The sequence below is a fragment of the Rhipicephalus sanguineus genome, chromosome 1, assembly GCF_013339695.2.
Source record: "Rhipicephalus sanguineus isolate Rsan-2018 chromosome 1, BIME_Rsan_1.4, whole genome shotgun sequence".
NCBI lineage: Eukaryota > Metazoa > Arthropoda > Arachnida > Ixodida > Ixodidae > Rhipicephalus > Rhipicephalus sanguineus.
Window position 1 is genome coordinate 160,462,594 of NC_051176.1, and position 18,986 is coordinate 160,481,579.

Here is an 18,986-nt window from a genome sequence, read left to right on the forward strand (position 1 = left end):
ATTTTTAATTTTAAAGCACTTTTCCTCTGAAAGCCAAGTTTCTTGTAAAACAATAACATCGGGGGAATAGTGATCACAAAGATGGAATAAGTCGGTAGTTGCTGAAAAAATAGAACGGCAATTCCACTGTAATACGTTTAGACTGCCTATTTTGGTGAAATACCAGCAGCACTCACTGCTTTCTCCAAAATGCTATCCTTCAAGAAATCCTTTTTTGATGAGGTTTCCTTTTGGTACTTCTTACTCTTTGCTTTGGAGTTCTGTGAATACCCCTGTGCTTCAGGGGAAGCACGTCTTTTCATTTTTCTTGAATCAAGGTCCATTTTTTCCGACATCGAGTCATGGGATCCGGAGTCAGAGCTCCAATCTACCTCGTGTTCAGTAGGTACAATTAGTTTACGGCCTGTGTTCGACGTGCTTGGCTTTGGTTTCGAAGGGCCTGGTTCAGATGAAACCTCAGTAATCTCACCTGAAGATGGTAGTAAAGGATTCTCAGCATATCGATTACCGCCCTGCAAGATTTGTGTCAATTGAGTATTCACTACTTGTGCCAATGATTCGGTTAGGCTCACAAATAAAGTTTCCATCAACTTCGTCATCGATCTTTCCACCGTTGATGCTATTATATCCGTCAGCGACGAGTCGAGCGTCTGATTGGCCCGGTTGGCAGCGGTGGCATAGCCACGTGAGCGCTCTGAAAGAACAGATCGGGCCTCACGCCGAAAGCATCGTTTCTGTTCAATTATCTCTAGGAGTTGCAACTCCTGTGTCCTCATAGGGCAACCTTCATCATCAGCTGCGTGAAGTCCACTACATAAACAACATCTCACTTCTTGGGTTGAGCAATCATTAGTATTGTGTTGTTCAGCGCATGTACGGCACCTCACCTCCGATCTGCATCCCTTTAAGGTATGTCCGTACCTCCAGCATTTTCTACACTGAAGTGGGCGAGGGGATAGCGCTTCAACACGATAAATCAAAGGCCATGCTTTAATTTCGGTCGGACGAGTCGTGCCGGCAAATGTCACGATCACCGACTCTGTAGGGACCTTCTTGTTCTCAACGTTACGCGAGCACCGGAATACGGACACTGCTCCTGCTACGGCAAACATTTCTAGTATCTCTAGTGGTGTAAGGCTCGAGTCCACGCCACGAACTAGACCCTTCACACAGGCCAAATGGGCCGGCACGAAACAGCTCACCGGATGAGAGGCAAACGTTGTGCATTTCAGAAGATCTGTGATGCAGACCTGGTCCGGCGAGCAGCACATAATGCCACCACGTCCAAACTGACGCACCTCGGTGATCAGTTGGAAATGATCAGTTATCTTCCGGAGCTCTTCCTCAATTATTCTCGGGTTTTTCATGCGAATGGATTCCCCATTGGTTGGAACCAGGGCCACAGGAACGCTGTTCAGACCACTGCGCAAAAAAAGATCGATTGGCAGGTCATTGTTAGCAAGGGAAGCCGACCAGGCAGAATATGCCTGGCCGGGAGACGAAAGAGACATTAGGTTGCAATGTCTAAGAGCACCGCCCGATTCGGCCGCACCCCCGCAGTAGGATGCACGTAGACACCCTTGAAGAAACCGCTGAGGGTGAACACGACTTGGATAAGGAAGCTCAGGGCAGGACCACGGACTGTCTAGGACCGGGAGCTGCCGACGTGGCTCTTTCACAAGCGATGCTCCTCGAGATCTTCGAATGTTCGCGATCCCACGCGCTTAGCCACGACGCTCGTGCAGTTTCTTCTTCTGCGCTGCAGGCCGGCTGTTCTATTCCTCCAAGCTTCGTCCTTCTCTTCGTCTAGCCGCGTATACGCCCGTGCCCGAGCGCCGCTGTCTTCATTACAATATATATATATATATATATATAGGGAGAGCGAGCGAGGGTGTTTTAAATGTGTCCGAAAATCATCAAAAATAAGGAAAATTGAATACTTGCTCCCTGTCTTCATGAGAACATTTTCCTGTGGGGAGAGACATCTTAAGATGACACAGAAATTACGGCAGTAAATAAATTAATGAATTAATTAACTTTTTCATTAGCTGAGGCAGGCGGCCGGTCAGGTCAAATGGGAGAATTGCTGTCCTTCTTGCGAAAAGGTCATTCCCGCTTTGATATTTTGAAAAGTCGGCCTCTGGTAATTATTGCGGAGTAAGGAAATTCAACGAAATTCAACGGCGAAACGGAAACCGAAGCTCCGATTAGCGAAACTAGCAGACGACCATGATGACGTCACTGTTCACAACGGCAGTTGTAGTGGTGTTAGTTCTTCTGCATTTGTTAACGTACGCGCGCCATGCTTGCTCTAATCGCAAAGGAAACCCTTACAACAACGAAGCGAAGTCGATCGATGATTGGTACAAGTGCGCTCACTAATTCTGGACATCTCGCAAGAGTATGCCAATTGCGCTCTTCCGAGTTTCGGTTTCGGTTTCGCCGCCGAAATTGGTCAGATTTCACTGTTCGCTAAGAATTCGCCAGCGGCGGCTTTTGCGAAATCTAATAGCGGCAACAGGCTCTTCGCAGGAAGGGCTGCGATTTTCCCATTTGACTCGACCGCCTGTTTCTACTCAGTAAAAAGTTATTTACCTTAATGTCTTTAATCACTGTCGTAATTGATGCCTCTACTGATCTTAAGATGTCTTCCTCCACAGAAGAAGTAATTATGAAGACCGTGTGAAAATACCTCTTTTTACATATTTATGTGGATTTTCGAACACATTTCTTGAAACACCCTGTACAGCTGATTTGCCAATGCAGTAGATGCAGTTCCATAAGAAAGTGTAGCGCCATAAGATGCCCTATCTGCATTATCTATCGTCTGCCTCGATGGTACAGTGATTACGGTGCTCGGCTGCAGACCCGAAATGTGCGGGTGCGACCGGGGCCGCGGCAGTCGCATTTCGATGGAGGGGAAATGTTAGAGGCTCGTGTGCTTAGATTTAGGCGCACGTTAAAGAATACCGGGCGGTCGAACCAGATGTTGCATGTGTTATCGCTTCGGCGCCAGGCGCGCCTGTATGTATCGGAACATTAGGCAGTTTTCGAATAGCGTACGCTAAGTTAGCGTTAGCGTTTGCGGCCCGCTATTTCCGTCACTTAACGGAAGCCTGCAAGCGGTTAGCGTACGACGCATGCGCAGTTGCGTGAAAAGCCAACGCAAAGCTTTGCGTACGCTATTCGAAAACTGCCTATTGTCGAACGCTTTCGATTGTTCTAACGAGACTACGAGCACCACGGGGAGAGCAGAGGAAACCTGCAGGCGCACGACGACCAGCGATTGTGCTGGCGTGTACCGTGTATCATGGGAGAAGAGAGAGAGAAAGCTCTTTAATGAAAATCAGAATGGTTAGCCAGCGTATATTCGCTGGGGCGGTCGCTGTCGGCGACACTCGGCAAGGTTTAAGGAGCGACGTTCGACCGTCTACGGGTCGCAGCGGGTTGGCACTGTGCCAACAGTGCAAAGACGGCAGGCCAGAAGTGTGATCGCTCGTAGACGCGCTCGGCGCCTATCTTGTGAAATTTCGCGGAAGTGATGACAGTGTCCTCGAAAGTCATCGCCTGAGAGTATACGGCATATGTATAAAAAGTCACAGTTTCACCGCAACGGCGAAGCAATGAATGCGATAGCAACAAATTGGAATGTAACGCGAAGAACGGAAAGCAGCTCGAAATTGCCAGCGCGTCGCTCGAGCCCAAAGGACGCACGAAAAGAACGCACACAGGACGAGCGCGAACTATCGTGCGTCACAGCTCGATACTTGAAGCGCACTGCTGAAACATAAAGCAGGACGCACGAAACGAACGAACAGGTACACACAGGACGAGCGCGAACTAAATGTCGCAGTTGTTACTTATTTCTGTTTGAACCGCGCGCTCCTTTCCAAACGCGGCCGCTGCAGCGAGCGATGCGGCCTGCGTTTAAGGAGGGATTTTACCTGCGTTGCGCTCCTCGCGCCATCTCGCTGGCAATGAAGAAACGCTTGTAGGCGCCTGCCGTCTCTGAGTCCGGCCAGCGGTAAAGGGTGTGTATATAACGCTCGCCGTTAGCTCCCCAGAGGATCGCGTTTCGTGGCGTAGTGGCTAGCGCCACGGGCTGCAGATCGAGAGGTCTTTGGTTCGACTCCGTGCTTCGGAAGCATTTATCTGAATTATTTTTCTTTCGGACTTTTATATATATATATATAATATATATATATATATATATATATATATATATATATAGTAAAACCTCGGTGATACGATCACGGCTCGTACGAATTTCGGGGTGATACGAACTGTTCTGTGGTCCCGGCCAAGGCCCATTAGCCTGTAATGTACTGGAGTACGGTTGTTGCGAACCGATTTTCACCCCATGATGTTTGATACGAACGTACGCTAGCGCACAGGTGCGAACAGGTGCTGCCCGCGCTGTCGCGGGGAAGGCGCGGCCGTGACGCGCGGGCGCGGGCGGGCGCGGGCATGCGCGCGGCGCGACCATCAACGGTGCGTCGTTGCCCCTGAGATAGTGCGCGCGAATCTTGGAGGCCTTCACGCGCCTTCGCGTTTAGATTACAGATGACGTAGACGTCACGTTTAATATTTTTTTTCCCCGACACGTTGACGCGTGCTGCTGTGCTCGAGGCAGCAGCGTCTTCGTACTGTGTTAACACGTGCCTGCCACGTCGATGCAAGCCATGTCCACGCAATCAGACGCTCTATGAAACAAGTCTGAAACTTGGGCTGCGGGTCCGTCACGAAAGTCCCATGAGAGGTGGACGAAGACCCCATGAGACAAAACGGACGGTCTTGGCGAAGGAGCTAGTCCTCGCAACATACGCGCTCACCTGCCAAGTCTGCGATTTGCACGGGAGGCTCCTGAATTTTAAGCAAACCTACCTATTGTGCGGGCACGGCCATAAATCTCCCGAAAAGCACCCCCAACACCACCGCGATAAGAAAATAACAGCATCAAAGGACAGCGATTCTAAAATTTGCTTTCCTTCATCTATCGCGTGCAAAGCGCTTCTTAAGTCACTTTCGCAGCAGTACTTTGTTGTCATGCAGAAAAGCGTAGTATGATTAAAAGGGGGCTACTAGGGGTCACGGGTCACAACAAATCTGGTTCATTAAGTGCAGACGCGCGCATGAACCGTATATTTACCAGTACGAGTATGATCGTTGACGTATAAAAACATTACTGGCAATCATTCAGAGCTGTTCATGACGTCGCTGCGGCCCTGAGAAACACTGAATCAAAACGCATGCCAACTTTCTTTTGTCGCATACTAATTTTCCATGTTTTCTGGTGATACGAATTTCGGATGATACGAATATTTTTGGTCACCCCGCGGGATTCGTATCACCGAGGTTTTACTGTATACGGTGAATGACGGCGGCGGCGACGGGGACGGACAAAGACCAGCCGAGACTGTCCATATAATTGCTATCGCAATAAAAAGCCGACGCGTTGGATCTACATTCTCGATGACCGTGATCGCCGCTGTCATTGTACCGTGAGTGTTTTGCTTCGCTGGGCACAGGTTCGCCCAATAAAGACTTCAGTCTATAGAGTTGCATACTACTGCAACATTATGAAACTCTATGGTTCAATCTTTACCGGTTTGACTGCTACCGTCAACGCCGCGGTGCGTCCATACGCAATGCTATGAGCATTCATATCGAACAAGACGCCTAGAGGCATGGTCACCTCGAGGGGCGCATTATAACGTGATACCGCGCTTCCGAAGTGACAGGGATTTTCTGTAAGAGCTTGCCCACTTGCATTCCGGACACGTTTATGTACCAAAGGAGCGTAAAAGTTTATTATGTACTGATATCTGCGTTTACTATGCGCAGAAATTGTGCCATGTGGGATGTTATCATCATTGAATTCTATTCCACTATATAGTGCCTTCAATTGTTACCGAATGCTTTTTTTTTTCTTTTAAGCGAGTGGAGCTGGCGCACGGCGCAAGTGTGACATGCCCTACCTGCGTGTGCAGATGATCAAGATGATGATCGCTTGTGTGGCCGCGTTCCTCCTCTGCTGGCTCCCACTGAACCTGTTCATCGTCGTGTCGGAGCAGTACCCATCCATCTACGACGTGAGCGGCATCGGCTACATGTGGTTCGTCTGCCACTGGCTGGCCATGAGCCACGCCTGCTACAACCCGCTCATCTACTTCTGGATGAACGCAAAGTTCCGGGCGGGTCTGCAGGCGCTGTTCCGCTGCCTGCCTGCCACGCGTCGGCGCTCCTCGTGCTTCGTGTCCACCTGCAACGTCAAGAAAGCGGCCGCTACCAACAGCAACGCCATCTGACTCAGCGCCCAAGGCACCGAATGCGCCGCGATGCCTGTCTCTGTGTCCCATTGCAGGTGCGCCCTCCCCTTCTCGCGCCTTACTCTGACGCAGCATTTTTCCAGAGAGCTTCAGCTCGATCGAGCATCTGACAAGGCGTTCCGGATAGTGCGAAGCCAGAGTGGTTCGCAGCAGCTCTGGCGTAGCCGGTTGAAGTGGCATTTACCTCGCAAATATGTCTTCACTGCCCGCGCTTGGCAGCTACCGGGGCACATGGCGCAAAACACTTGAGGGTAAAGCATAGTGTGCGAATTATGGAGTAACATGAAAACCCCCACAGGCCGGACATGCCCACAGCATACGTATATCTGTACACATTATTTCTATTGCTGCACACAGTGAAAACCTTGCAGTACATTACAGCATGCGTATAAGGGATTACATAAATATAAATCGGCGCGTACGACAACATAAACACGAAGGGAAGGACAGAGGACGAGCGCATTATAACTGAATTTTATTAAACACACAAAAAGAAAAACTCAATGTGTGCGTGCATGTAGGTAAACGCAATTATGAAATAAGTCAGTAAGCAGCTGCGTCTTGCTATCCAGCAGAGATATAAAGTGCAGGTTTAAAATTACCATTCTGCTTTTGTGTATACAAGAAAACTTCTGCAAGTGAAAGTGCTGTTAATGCGATCAGCATTATTAGGATCCTTTCTGTCGGACCTCCTAGCACGACACAATACCCTAACACGAAATTGTCAGTTCCTAACAGTCGCGTAGTAAATTCGTACGCCACTTGCATACATGAGGAGCAGTTGACACACGTCCCTTCTGAAAGTCCGGTGTCCACGCGTAAACACCAGCCGCATGTTAGTGGCCTGTAGCCAGGAATTTTGGGGGGGAGGGGGGTGGGGGGCACTTTTTGAAAACCTTTACTATTTGAGAAAAACACCTATTTTTATAATTTATTTTCGGCAGAACAGCCCCCTCCTTCAAAATTTCTGAGAAGGGGGGGGGGGGCTACCCCCCCCCTGGCTACAGGCCTCGGTGTACTATTCCACCGCTTTCAAAGGATGCGCAAGTTTCCCAAGTTTTCTGAAAGGCTACCAGGCTGGCCTATTGCCAGCACGTCTTGCAAGATTATAGATCCTTCATCGTTAAACTTGCGTTGAGTGCACAGACCAAGAAACAGAAGACACAGACCAAGAAACAGAAGACACGAAACGCTGAGCGCAAATTGCGCTCAGCGTGGCGTGTCTTCCGTTTTTTGGTCTCTGTATCGTCTACTCAGCGCAACTATAACGATGAACGAACACCAGCCAGCGTTGTAGCTCTGCTCAGTGTTGCAGAGCCGCCTGCAGCCAATATCATCCACCTCCCGTGTGTGTGTGTGTGCGTCGCTCACCACATTAATTGTGACATATAAAATATATGTAAAATGTATCATGTTTTACTGTTCTTATGTCGTCCTTGGGGTCCTTTGCCAAATCCCACTCTCTTGCGGAAGAGCCTGCAATGGTCAGACTTGCAACTGCTTATATGACAACAAAGTGAGCGTAACAATGTATACGTTAAAAATCCGTCTCGTAGCAGATTGTAGGGCATCTATTTGTAAGCCGTTTTCTAATCGAACTTAATGAACATCACACAAACATACAAGCGCGTTAACTTGTGCGTTAACTTGTAGCAAGCGCGTTAAAGCGCGTTAACAAGCGTTAAAAAGCGCGTTGACTTGCAGAAGCTTGGAATACGCAAAAACAGCATGATTGCGTATTTCAACAAGCCGTAATATGAACATTCTTTTTTTTCGTCACATTGGGCGAAACGCAGCTGTTTGCTGGTTTATTCCTTGGTGTCACTTAATCGCACGCACGCATTCTTATTTCCTTTTGTGGGTTGCTCTTAATAAATATCAATTGTTAGAGAGCATTTGTCCTGTGCCCTTCTCTTCATCTTGCCGTCATTTTCCAGGCTGACTGCGCATCCATTGGAACTAGCCCAACTCTCTACATTAAACAAATACGGTGCATGCGCAGCGGCGCTGGCAAGCATGAACTTATATGGTTAGCGTGACAGCATTTTTGGCACAAGCATCGTTCGAGATTTCAGAGTGACCCGTTATCCCATCGTCTTATCTTGGCTGAAATGAAGCGCAGACGCCATTCCAACACGGCTGTGCTCAAGGTATACACTGCAGCGCAGTAGCCCTCACTAAAGCGCGAGTTTTAGGGCGTTACGCCTCTGCCAGTTCCACTTATGACACGAGCTGTGGTCTACCATCTAATGGGGGCTTCGTGAGACCAGAGAATCAATACAAACAAGCTTCTATAGTACGATTTTACTGTTTCGTTTCCTTATATGGCAGTTCACGCTATCAGGCGGTGGATATATGCACTGTCCAGCGGCTTCAGTAAGCACGCTTGGTGTAACCAGCTATAGGCCGATCACGACATGGCATCCAGATCGCAAGAAATCCGACGCTGGGCGTCTGTAGCGTTATAATAAACAGGCTGAGTGGAAGTGTTCAGTGTAAGAGTTTATTTTCATGGTGCAAGCCCCCGATGAAAGTTGAAAGAAAGCGGAGGTACACGCACATCTATAGATGTCTGTATACGTCCCCTTTCGGGGGCCTATAGGCCACCGAAATGTTGCTACCTCATTAGATGTTGAAGTCCCCATACTTGCTGACTCGGAATTACTCTTCAGCGGCGTGCTCAAATACCCAGGCAAGCGCCTGAAATACGATAGTCCTCTGCAGCAAGGCGACGTCATACATGGCTGTCCGCAACAAGGCGCTATCAATTATCCTCACAGCAAATGTGTCCTTCGGCGGGCTGTGCTGTGGGCGGCGGTCTGCAGTGAAAACCAGTCTAGGGTTGCAGGACAGACAATGCCGTGGGCTGCAGAAGCCTTCTTTCAACATCCAGGCGTTTAGAGAATCCCTTAAAGCAATGTAAATCAGTCCGTCCAGATAGAAGGACGTGTGTGACATCGAGTGAAACGAAGCTGGCGTAAGATAAAGGGCACCTTTAGTAGTTGTGAGTTGTGTGGACGTCCCTCAAGGCTGAACTTAAGTGTATATATTTGCAAAGCATTCCGCTGCATGTGTTTTCATCAGTGAGATCTCGCACGTGCGTGACATCCCTTTTCGCAAATGCGAACACAACGTGAGCGTGCACGGTGACGACATCGGAGTACGCCTTGCTTTTAAGCGCGTAGCAATGCGCATAAATTAAACCTGTGCTGCCTCCGCTGCCTAGTACACGGTGGTTTCTTGCCGCATGAAAATCTAAACGGTCTTGTCATGAGTTATCACTGCGCAGACACACTTAAATGCAACAAAAACGTTCGTTCTGTAATGATGCTCTTGCCGCCGGCTAATGTCAAGCGGTCGCTCCGGCAGGCTGTTAAGTGATTAACTGCAGGCAGGTCCTAATGATCAAAATTTTGCTTGCGTAAAATTTACGACGCATGAAGGCGGCCTGCGAGAGAAGCACGGTAAGAACGCATGCAGAAAGCGTTGTAAGATATGTAAAAGTTATATTATAGTTCCCGCTCTCTCGAAGCAGTTGTTTTAAAAAGTTTTTTCGCTTGTCCTCAAACAACGCTTCTTGCTGACACCAAACAGTCGCGGCAAGTGGAAGTTGAACAGCGCGAAATACCGCTGTATGAAAAATGCCTTTCAGAACTTATGCTGGCGTGAAAAACAACATTTTCACTTTTACAAAACACGGGCCTGTCGTCCTTGTATTGGTATTCGCCTTTTCGAGATTGCGATAGTAGCAGTAAGCGTTGCACAACAAGAAACTTCCGGTCACTTCATTTATCATTCTCTAATACCGAAGCGGAAAGCATGTTTTTTTAAATTGCCTCAGAGTAAGAAAAGTCCCTTTTTACGTTTTCGGATAAAAGAAGGGCGCGTAGAATTCAAGAAAACATTTCCTAATATTGTGTATAGCTTAGAAGAATATTTATTGAAGATATTTGACTAAACACGCAGAAAAAAGTGTCGAAGGTCTGCGGGCTACTCGCCAAAGCTTTTCTTCCCCGCCACTACTTGTATATATGCTGCGTCGGTGGACAAAACCGGAAGCCTTCCAGGGTCTGTGTTTGTATACAGCGAAAAGGTAATGGTTCAGTACGTTAAAGAAATGCTTTTTTATTACAATATGGGGCACAAGGCTATATGCGCACATGAGAGTTTATATAGGCCACAGGCACTGTTTTGTCGTGTTGCACGTCGCGCCGCGAGCCGTATGCTGACCATGAAACACGGCGGCATTGTCTCCTCCAGCGAACTCTGACGTGGCGTATCGGACCTCGGCTGATCCACTGTGAGGACCGGAAACAGGGTTTCAAAAGAGGTAAGCTTGAAAAGCTCCTACTGTGGGACCACAAGTGATCGTTTCACGGCATAGGCTATGCGACGCATATGTCACTTTTCCACGCTTTACCTTCTGTCTGGCCTTAGAAGCAAGCCAGCGAAGGTGAATAAGCGGCGGAGCGGAAGCTCGCGGCAAAATGTGCACGCCGTACAGCCACTGACTGCACGCATGCTCGTTTTTCGTAGTTGCCGTAGGCCCCCCAAGCATGGTCGACTGCCTTCGGACTGTTCATCGCAGAAATGCGGCGCTGGTCTATTCGTTTGCTTACAGACACCGTTTTCACATTCTTTCTTTCATTCTCTTTCATTTTTCTCTTTCTCAGTAGGGTTCGAAACACACGTCGGAAACGCTACGGCTTGCCTCATTCTTCCTGTTTTGTGTCTTTTTCATAACTACGGCTGCTACTCACTGGACATAACCTCCACGTCGACGCCCGTCCCCCGCGTGCCAACTATACCGCGGCAGCATTCGTCATCTTTGCAGCTGTATTTGCTTTGTTAAGTGAGCTGGTTCTCTTTCTTGCTCTTGTTTGATGCGTTGCTATTCTTATCCGCGTTATGTCTACGTGGTTTCTCACATCTACGGCGCATTTATCGCGATATGTCCACGGCGAAATAATTTACATGTGTCTAAAGACGGCGTATTTCCGCTATTTCTCTCGTTCCTTTTTTCAATGTTTCTCGTGCGACGCCGTTGTATGTTTCTTTTTTGTGCGTGAAGGTCATAATATTTTTAGTTCGTCCCATGATTTACACAATTTAAGTTAGGCGTTTCCGCTAAGTTTTCACTGAGACTAGGGCCCCCTTGTGCCGCATGCACCTAGTCACGTTTCGTGTAGAAACTTAAGTATCATCGTAATTCTGTCACGTTCATTGCTTCGGTACTTAATGTTCGATGCTTGCACTGCATACGAAGTTGCGTTTGCTAAGTGCAATTTTTGATTGTGCGTACGTGTTTCATTATTAAGTTATGACAAATATTTCTTTTTTAGTAGAGGAACGACTGCTGCAAGTGTCTTGACCTTTTCGGTCTGATGAGATGTTGTTGAACAAGGAAAGTCACTGGAGTCAATGTTTCGACAAGAGAACATTCAACAAGGGGATCGACCGTTGTCAGAATGTTGGCATCCAGTGACATTTCCTTTGTGACAGCCTGTCATCACTAGAAGCCTCCATCTCCTTGTGAACGTATTTCTTGTTTTGATGTTTTCCGAGTGTTTTATTTAGATTTCTTGCGCATGGTTTACGACTTATTTGCAGAGCATGTCCGTGCAAGTTTCTCTTCATGTCTGCAGCATGCTGTCGTGTTGGTGTGTTCCGTATGGGACGCTTCGAAAAGGACAGCCTCGCTGAGGTTCCTAAGAACTTCATAATTGCTGAATTTATATCACCATTTATTTCACAACACCATTTACATCACAATAACACTAATAATTGCTGGAGTTTTACGCCTTAAAACCACGATATGATTATGAGAGAGGCCGTAGTGGAGGGCTGCGGAAGTTTTGACCATCTGGTGTTCTTTCACTTGCACCTAAATCTAAGTCCAAGGGCATTTCGCTTTACCATTTATTTGATCAAGGCTTCCATTAAACTTAACAAGGTGTGGGTTCGAGCTAGTTGGTACTCCATGATCAACACTTTTTGCGCAAAATTTTCTCAGACAACGGACGTGTCTGTTTCGTCCGTTGTCTGAGAAAATTTTGCGCAAAAAGTGTTCATCATTCCATTAAACGTCTCTATGAAAACGTCTCTGTGAAACCTCTTAAACGTCTTAAACGTCTCTGTGAAAAATAATTTCGTATTGTAGCGCATTTGGAGCAATTTATAAATATGTAAATAGTTTGCTTAACTAGCGCGCTTTACATATGGCCGTCTGAGAGTTAGTAGCTCCTCTAGACGCTCTGCATTTTTATTTTTTTACAAACAACGTAGCAGAAACACGTTTTAGTTATAGACTTCATCTTGAAAAAAAGAAAATAAAAAGTTGAAGTGGGTATTAGCGATAAAGCTGTTTTAAAGCTTCCAAAGGGCAATGCAGCACCCCGAAAATTACATATCGTCTTGCTCTTGATGCTTCTCTTTAATGTATTGCTTTACTTTTCTTCTTGTTATCATGCTTCCTTTTCTTCTTCTTTAAGATGACTTTTTTGATGCGCTGCGGAAAGGGGCGCTGTAGATATTATAATAATAATTGTTGGGGTTTTACGACCCAAAACCACGATATGATTATGAGAGACGCCGTAGTGGAAGGCTCCAAAAATTTTGACCATCTGGGGTTCTTTAACGTGCACCAAGATCTAAGCACACGGGCCTCTAGCATTTTGACTTCATGCAGATGCGGCCGCCGTGGTCAGGATTCGATCCCATGACCTTCGGGTCAATAGTCAAGCGCCATAGTCACAAGACCACCGCGGCGGGTGTGGTGCTGGGGATAAAGTGTCCCTGCAGAGACTTACGAGAGCTATGTGATAAAAGTGGCACGTCACATTTTATTAATATTCAAAGCACTACTAACAGGCTATTATAATAAAAACTGAAACCATAGCAATCATTCCATTTAAGAAGTAATTTACATACGGGTTATGTGCCCTTATTTAAACGGTTTAAATACAATGAGAAATTTCAGTGAAATTAGTGGCATTTAGTCATAAACGTCCCATAGAAAATATTTAAAGGAAAAGAGCAGACTCAGCCGTTCTTCGAGTATATCAACTCATTTATTGCGACAGAAATGATTTCCCCGTCTTTGCATTCACCAAGGTTACTTCTCACCAAGTCAAAATCCCCCGATCCCACATACACTGGGTGAGTATCAGTGCTTGCGAACAAACTTGAGCCACTCATTTCACCCTGCCACAGATGCATGAATTCAGTTTCTTCAGTTTCCGATGGTGAGAAAGAGTCCTGTTTCATTTCTACATAGTGTGAAGGATTAACAAGTGGTGTGGACGTGGCATGTGACAAATACGCCACCATTACGGCAACATCATTATTGGACGGATAGAGCGTATGCTGTTTCGAAGTCTCGTAAAGTGCCCCTCACTAGGTATGGTCGACAGTTGATCGCGGGGCCAGTTTTCATCAAAAAAGCAACCACACGAATGCACAGTTTGTGGCTTCGGCTCCCATCGGTGGCAAACTGTTTTTTTTTTTCCTAGTGAGATTTCAGTTTCCCCTATCTCATAATCATTACCTTTACATTTAAGCAACAACAAATAACCTCCCCAATGCATGCTTTCCTTGACTTCATTATCTATTACCTTCACGTGGTTGTATCTCGCCAGGTTTGGGCATATAGTAAACAAATAAGCGCGACGTGCTTGTTTGTAATGTGTATGCGAACATATGCATTCGTGATCGTGCCTGCAAAGTATAAAACGGAAGCGTGGCACGAAAAAAAGTCGCACGCACAAGTGCCCTGCCTAACGCGCACTGCATTTTACAAAGAATCTATGGACAAGGATGCTTGTCCTAAATTATTGTTTTTAAAAATTATGGGCCCGTATTTACAAAAACGCCTTACGCTAAGAATTTTCGTAAGAGAATATTTCAGCAAATCAGGATGCGGGAGATACCATTAGTGAAGCCGGCTGACCAATGGGAAAACGCACTTACCGAAGAGAAGTTTTGTGAATTCGGCCCTTGGAGTTTTACGAGCGAAAACCACAATCTGATTATGAGACCCGCCGTATTGCGAGAAACTACGGATTAACTTTATGACCACCCAGGCGCTTGTTCAACGTGCACCTAAGCATAGGTACAGACTGCAGCGTTTTTTGCATTTCGCCGCCATTACTTAAAGTGCGCTCGCTACGGCTGGGATTCCATCCCACCACCTTGTGCCTATAGCATCCGCTCACCATTGAACACCGTCAACTTTTGTTGCACTGACGTCGTTGCAAGTGTATCTGTAAATTGACTGGGTCCCTTACGCATTCGCTTAAGACGACTGGAAGGTTTGTATCCTCAGGCGTATGGTACATGGGGGATTGGCCAAGAAAACGTTTTGTAACCTTTCGATGAAAACTGCAGTGGTGCTTATTATTATATTAATAAAAAGAAATACATAAATAAAAATGTGAAATTACAGAGAGCGAAAAAGAGGGAAAAAAAGGAAATAACAGCTATTAAATAATGAAATTCTGAATTTTTGAGCAGACCAGACAGCTGTGTTTACCTGACCCGAATAACTTGGGATATATGGGTTACATTTTAACACGTTTTTTTTAAAATACTTCACAAGTATTTATTAGTGTCGAGACTTAAAGTGGGATACGTTTAGTGGCTTGAATAAAATTGCAAACCGCATCAAATACGTCCCTATGGCAATGTCTTAAAACGGAGGCATCGAAGTTTAGCACAGTTTCCGTAGTTAAACCTACTTTCGAAAACGGAATGACTAGAAGTCTTTTTCTAAGTAATGAATACCTACGACATGATAAAAAAATAATGTTCAATAGTTTCTATTTCTTCCCGGTATGGACAGAGGGGCGACATCGCCAGACCAGCTCTGCGTAAATATAAATTTAATGGGGGGGCACGGCAGCGAGAGCCAACTTCTTCTTCTTCTTCTTCTCAATCGATTGTATGCATCACTTTCAGTCGATTGTATTGATACTGCACTGACGTTAAGAGACCCCTGCTCTACGCAAGGCGCAGGTACCGTTATGCATATATGCGGCGGTCGTCCGCCTCCTATTTTTACTGTACTGGGAGCAAGTAGACATGTGAGCGAGAGGAACAGTGCTTGCCTTAGTGCTCTTTTCTGTTCCCCTCCATTACTGAAGAATCTGTGGAATGTATATGCATGAAGGAATCAGACAATGGAAACTACGTTTTATTATAGCAAGCTCGGCACTGCTCTACCCTGACGAAAGGTCATTTATATCTGGACAAATTACGTGGCCTGAAGCAAGAGGCTCTTAAATATTTCCTTTCCTTACCTCAAATTACCACATAACAAATTTCGAAACGCGTTAACATCTGCTATGCGCTACAGCCTGCAAAAACCCTTAGTAATTACGCCCTGCCAGAGCTTAACTTTCGTTTTGTTACATTGCCTAAATATAATACCTTTGCTTTGCATACATTGGCATTTCCCTGTTTCCACCACATTGCAAATTATAAACTGTTCGAGCCAGCGCCCGTGACCCCTGCTCGTGCACCTTCACTTTCGTTGTTTGCAATGCGCTTCGCACGCAAATGCCATCTATATTGTGCACCATCAACGCAGTTCGACCCTTGAAATATAGCTGTATATGCGCACATGTATTATATTGTACATGTTAACGCGCAAGTTAAACACCCGTAAGGCCGCCGCGGTCGGTGCTCGGCTGCTGACCCGAAAGTCGTGAGTTCGATCCCGGCCGCGGCGGCCGCATTTCGATGGAGGTGAAATGTTATAGGTCCGTGTACTGTGCGACGTCAGTGCACGTTAAAGGACCCCAGATGGTCGGAATTATCCTCAGCCCTCCACTACAGCGTCTCTCATAGGCCGAGTCGATTTAGAACGTTAAACCACCCAAACAAACTTAACGCCCTAAAGTTGCATGACAGCCGCAGTTGAGAAATCGCACAAGGACGAGACCAGCGATATAGGCAAGGAGGATCACAGTCTTAAATATTTTGACACTGAGAGCTCCCTCCGACCTGTGCGATCATCATGTCCACTGTAGCGGAGGTCATGTGGTAGGGCGTCCACCTCCACCGGTCACCTAAAGTAATATAATAATTGTTGGGGTTTTACGTCCTAAAGCCACGATATTATCGAAGCCGTAGCGAGGGGCTCCGGAAATTTCGACCACCTGGGATTCTTCAACGTGTACCTAAATATACGGGTGTTCGTTGCATTTCGCCCACATCTAAAGGGAGAAAGGTATACCTCGACCTGGTGCTCGGTGTTCTTATCTCAACAATGTGGTGTCTCCTTTCAATCTCTTACATTTCACTCCTCATCCCTCATCACGCCCTCCCCCCGAGCCACTACGCCAAACCTCAAACCACCATCATCAACATTACCCTCGATCTTTTCACACTGCATTGAACGCCGTGTTCTCTTCACTGCGCAGATGATCAAGATGATGATCACGGTGGTGACGGTCTTCATGCTCAGTTGGCTGCCCCTGAACACCTACATTTTGCTGTCGGATCTGGACCCGGGCGTGAACAACTACGAACACATCCGCTACGTCTACTTCGTCATCCACTGGCTGGCCATGAGCCACGCTTCGTACAACCCGCTCATCTACTGCTGGATGAATGCCAAGTTCCGCGAAGGCTTCTGCCAGCTGTTCCGGCGCTCGAAGCTCTGCTGGCCTGCGCGGCTGCGCCACCAGCGCCCGCTGCGCAAGGAGTCCGCCGCCGAGGTGGCCGCTCTGCGCCGCTGCAATACGTACACCACGTACGTGAGCGTGCGCGCCGTGCCGGGATCCAGCTATCGCTTCACCAAGGATGCCGCGCAAACAAACGGCAAGCCGAAGCGCTACGAGGACTCCAGGGTTTAATCGCCTCGCTCTCGAGAGCTCCGAGGGAACCACTGTGAAACCAATATTGCTGCTGTTTGGTCAGTATGGAATGTCTCGTGGCAGTTCCTGGTGCTGACACGTTCTCCGAAGGGTTCACTTCGCCGACTCTCTTTTTGGCAGCAGTGATTCGTGCCGTGATCCTCGTCAAGAAAACAAGCGCGTATAACTGCAGAAGCTAGGCGACACAGTGCTAACAGTGTGCAAGGTCGTGCGGTACCACTCTCGTGACTGTAAACGACACACGAACCTCTGTGCTTCAAACGGCTGATGGCGTGTCTCATTGGCTACGTGTTCCTGAAGATACGCGGAGCCAAAAGCAGTGGTCGAGGACTTTTGTTGATATGTGCCAAAGATCCGCAGTGACACTGTCAACATCCAGGTTGCGAGCGGCGAAAACATACGCCGCCACAGCTCGGTCATATCGGCACAAAATAAGCCGCGCACTCTGTTTCTCGCGCGGTCTTGTTGGCTTTGCCGTTGTTGTGGTTGAACATGAACAACGTTGTCAGCAGGACAAAAAGATAACCCATGGGTCAACATTAATATGTTCTTGTAACTTCTGTGCACGATTAGCCGCGAAATAATGTCGCTAATTCGCCACTGATGTAATACGAGTTCATTGGAAAAGTATTGCACAGATATTCAACGTGGATCGCGAGGACATGTCGTAGGGCATCAGCGTGGCCTAGCGGTACTGGTAAGTTTTGTGCACGTCCGTTTGTGGTCGAAGAATTTCCTTCATTTAGGCATGCAGGCTTCTAGGAGACTAAAGAAAAAATAAATAAATTCTGAAGTTTCATGTGCCAAACCACGATATCATTATTAGGCGCGCTGTAGGGGAAGATTCCGGATTACTTTAGTGTACTTGAGGTTCCTTGAAGTGCACCCCAATCTATGTACGCGCATGATTGCTTCTTCATTCCCACCGCTATCGAAATGCAGGAGCCAGTAATCGACACCGTGATCTCGTGCTTCGCTGTGTAATGTCGCAGCCGCTAAGCCACCTCGGTGGATACTTCTGCTCAGACGGCTGATAACTCCATACACTGATGAACGTGATAGCACAGCAAATGATGTGCTTTTATACGAACACATGCGTTCATGCTCGGAAGAGAATCAGATTTCGTGTGCTATTCTTTGCTTGATTCTACTTTAATACGTTAAAAAAGCAGAGATCGAGACAGCCAGAAAGCAGTATATAAAAGAGCGATTAATATTAGCAAGTTTATTCACGCGATTCTATTTGTGTTGTTAGGCGCAGTCAGAACGCAATTTAGAAAGTAACGGCAAATTCTCGTAACTGACAGAAGTAAAGTATTACACAGCATTGGACCTTTCGGAACTTTCTTACAGAAAAAAAAAAAAAGAAGAAAGTGAAGACCGTCTAATACGATTATGCATTTCCCGATACCCCTTTTAGGTAATAACACCTTTCTAAAATGCATAAACTTCGTATGTAGATCGCGTGATATAACGGTGATGTATCGCGCAATATTGGGACCACGTTCCGCGACGTGCATAAATTTACGCCCCGCCACGGTGGTCTAGTGGTTATGGCGCTCGACTGCTGACCCGAAGGTCGCGGGATCGAATCCCGGCCGCAGCGGCTGCATTTTCGATGGAGGCGAAAATGTTTGAGGCCCGTGTGCTTAGATTTAGGTGCACGTTAAAGAACCCCAGGTGGTCAAAATTTCCGGAGCCCTCCACTACGGCGTCTCTCATAATCATATCGTGGTTTTGGGACGTTAAACCCCAGATATTATTATTATTATTAGTGCAT

The 18,986-nt window shown here is 47.0% G+C and overlaps 1 protein-coding gene across 1 annotated transcript; it reads left to right on the top strand.

The window, feature by feature from the left end:
• The first annotated feature begins 1,564 nt into the window (after positions 1–1,564).
• LOC119380015 (uncharacterized) lies at positions 1,565–18,728 on the top strand. Its single transcript, XM_037648963.1, has 3 exons — positions 1,565–1,706; positions 5,991–6,364; positions 16,751–18,728. Exons 1-3 carry the CDS (start codon positions 1,565–1,567, stop codon positions 17,183–17,185), a joined length of 951 nt encoding a protein of 316 aa, XP_037504891.1. The 3' UTR covers positions 17,186–18,728.
• The last annotated feature ends 258 nt before the right edge of the window (positions 18,729–18,986 follow it).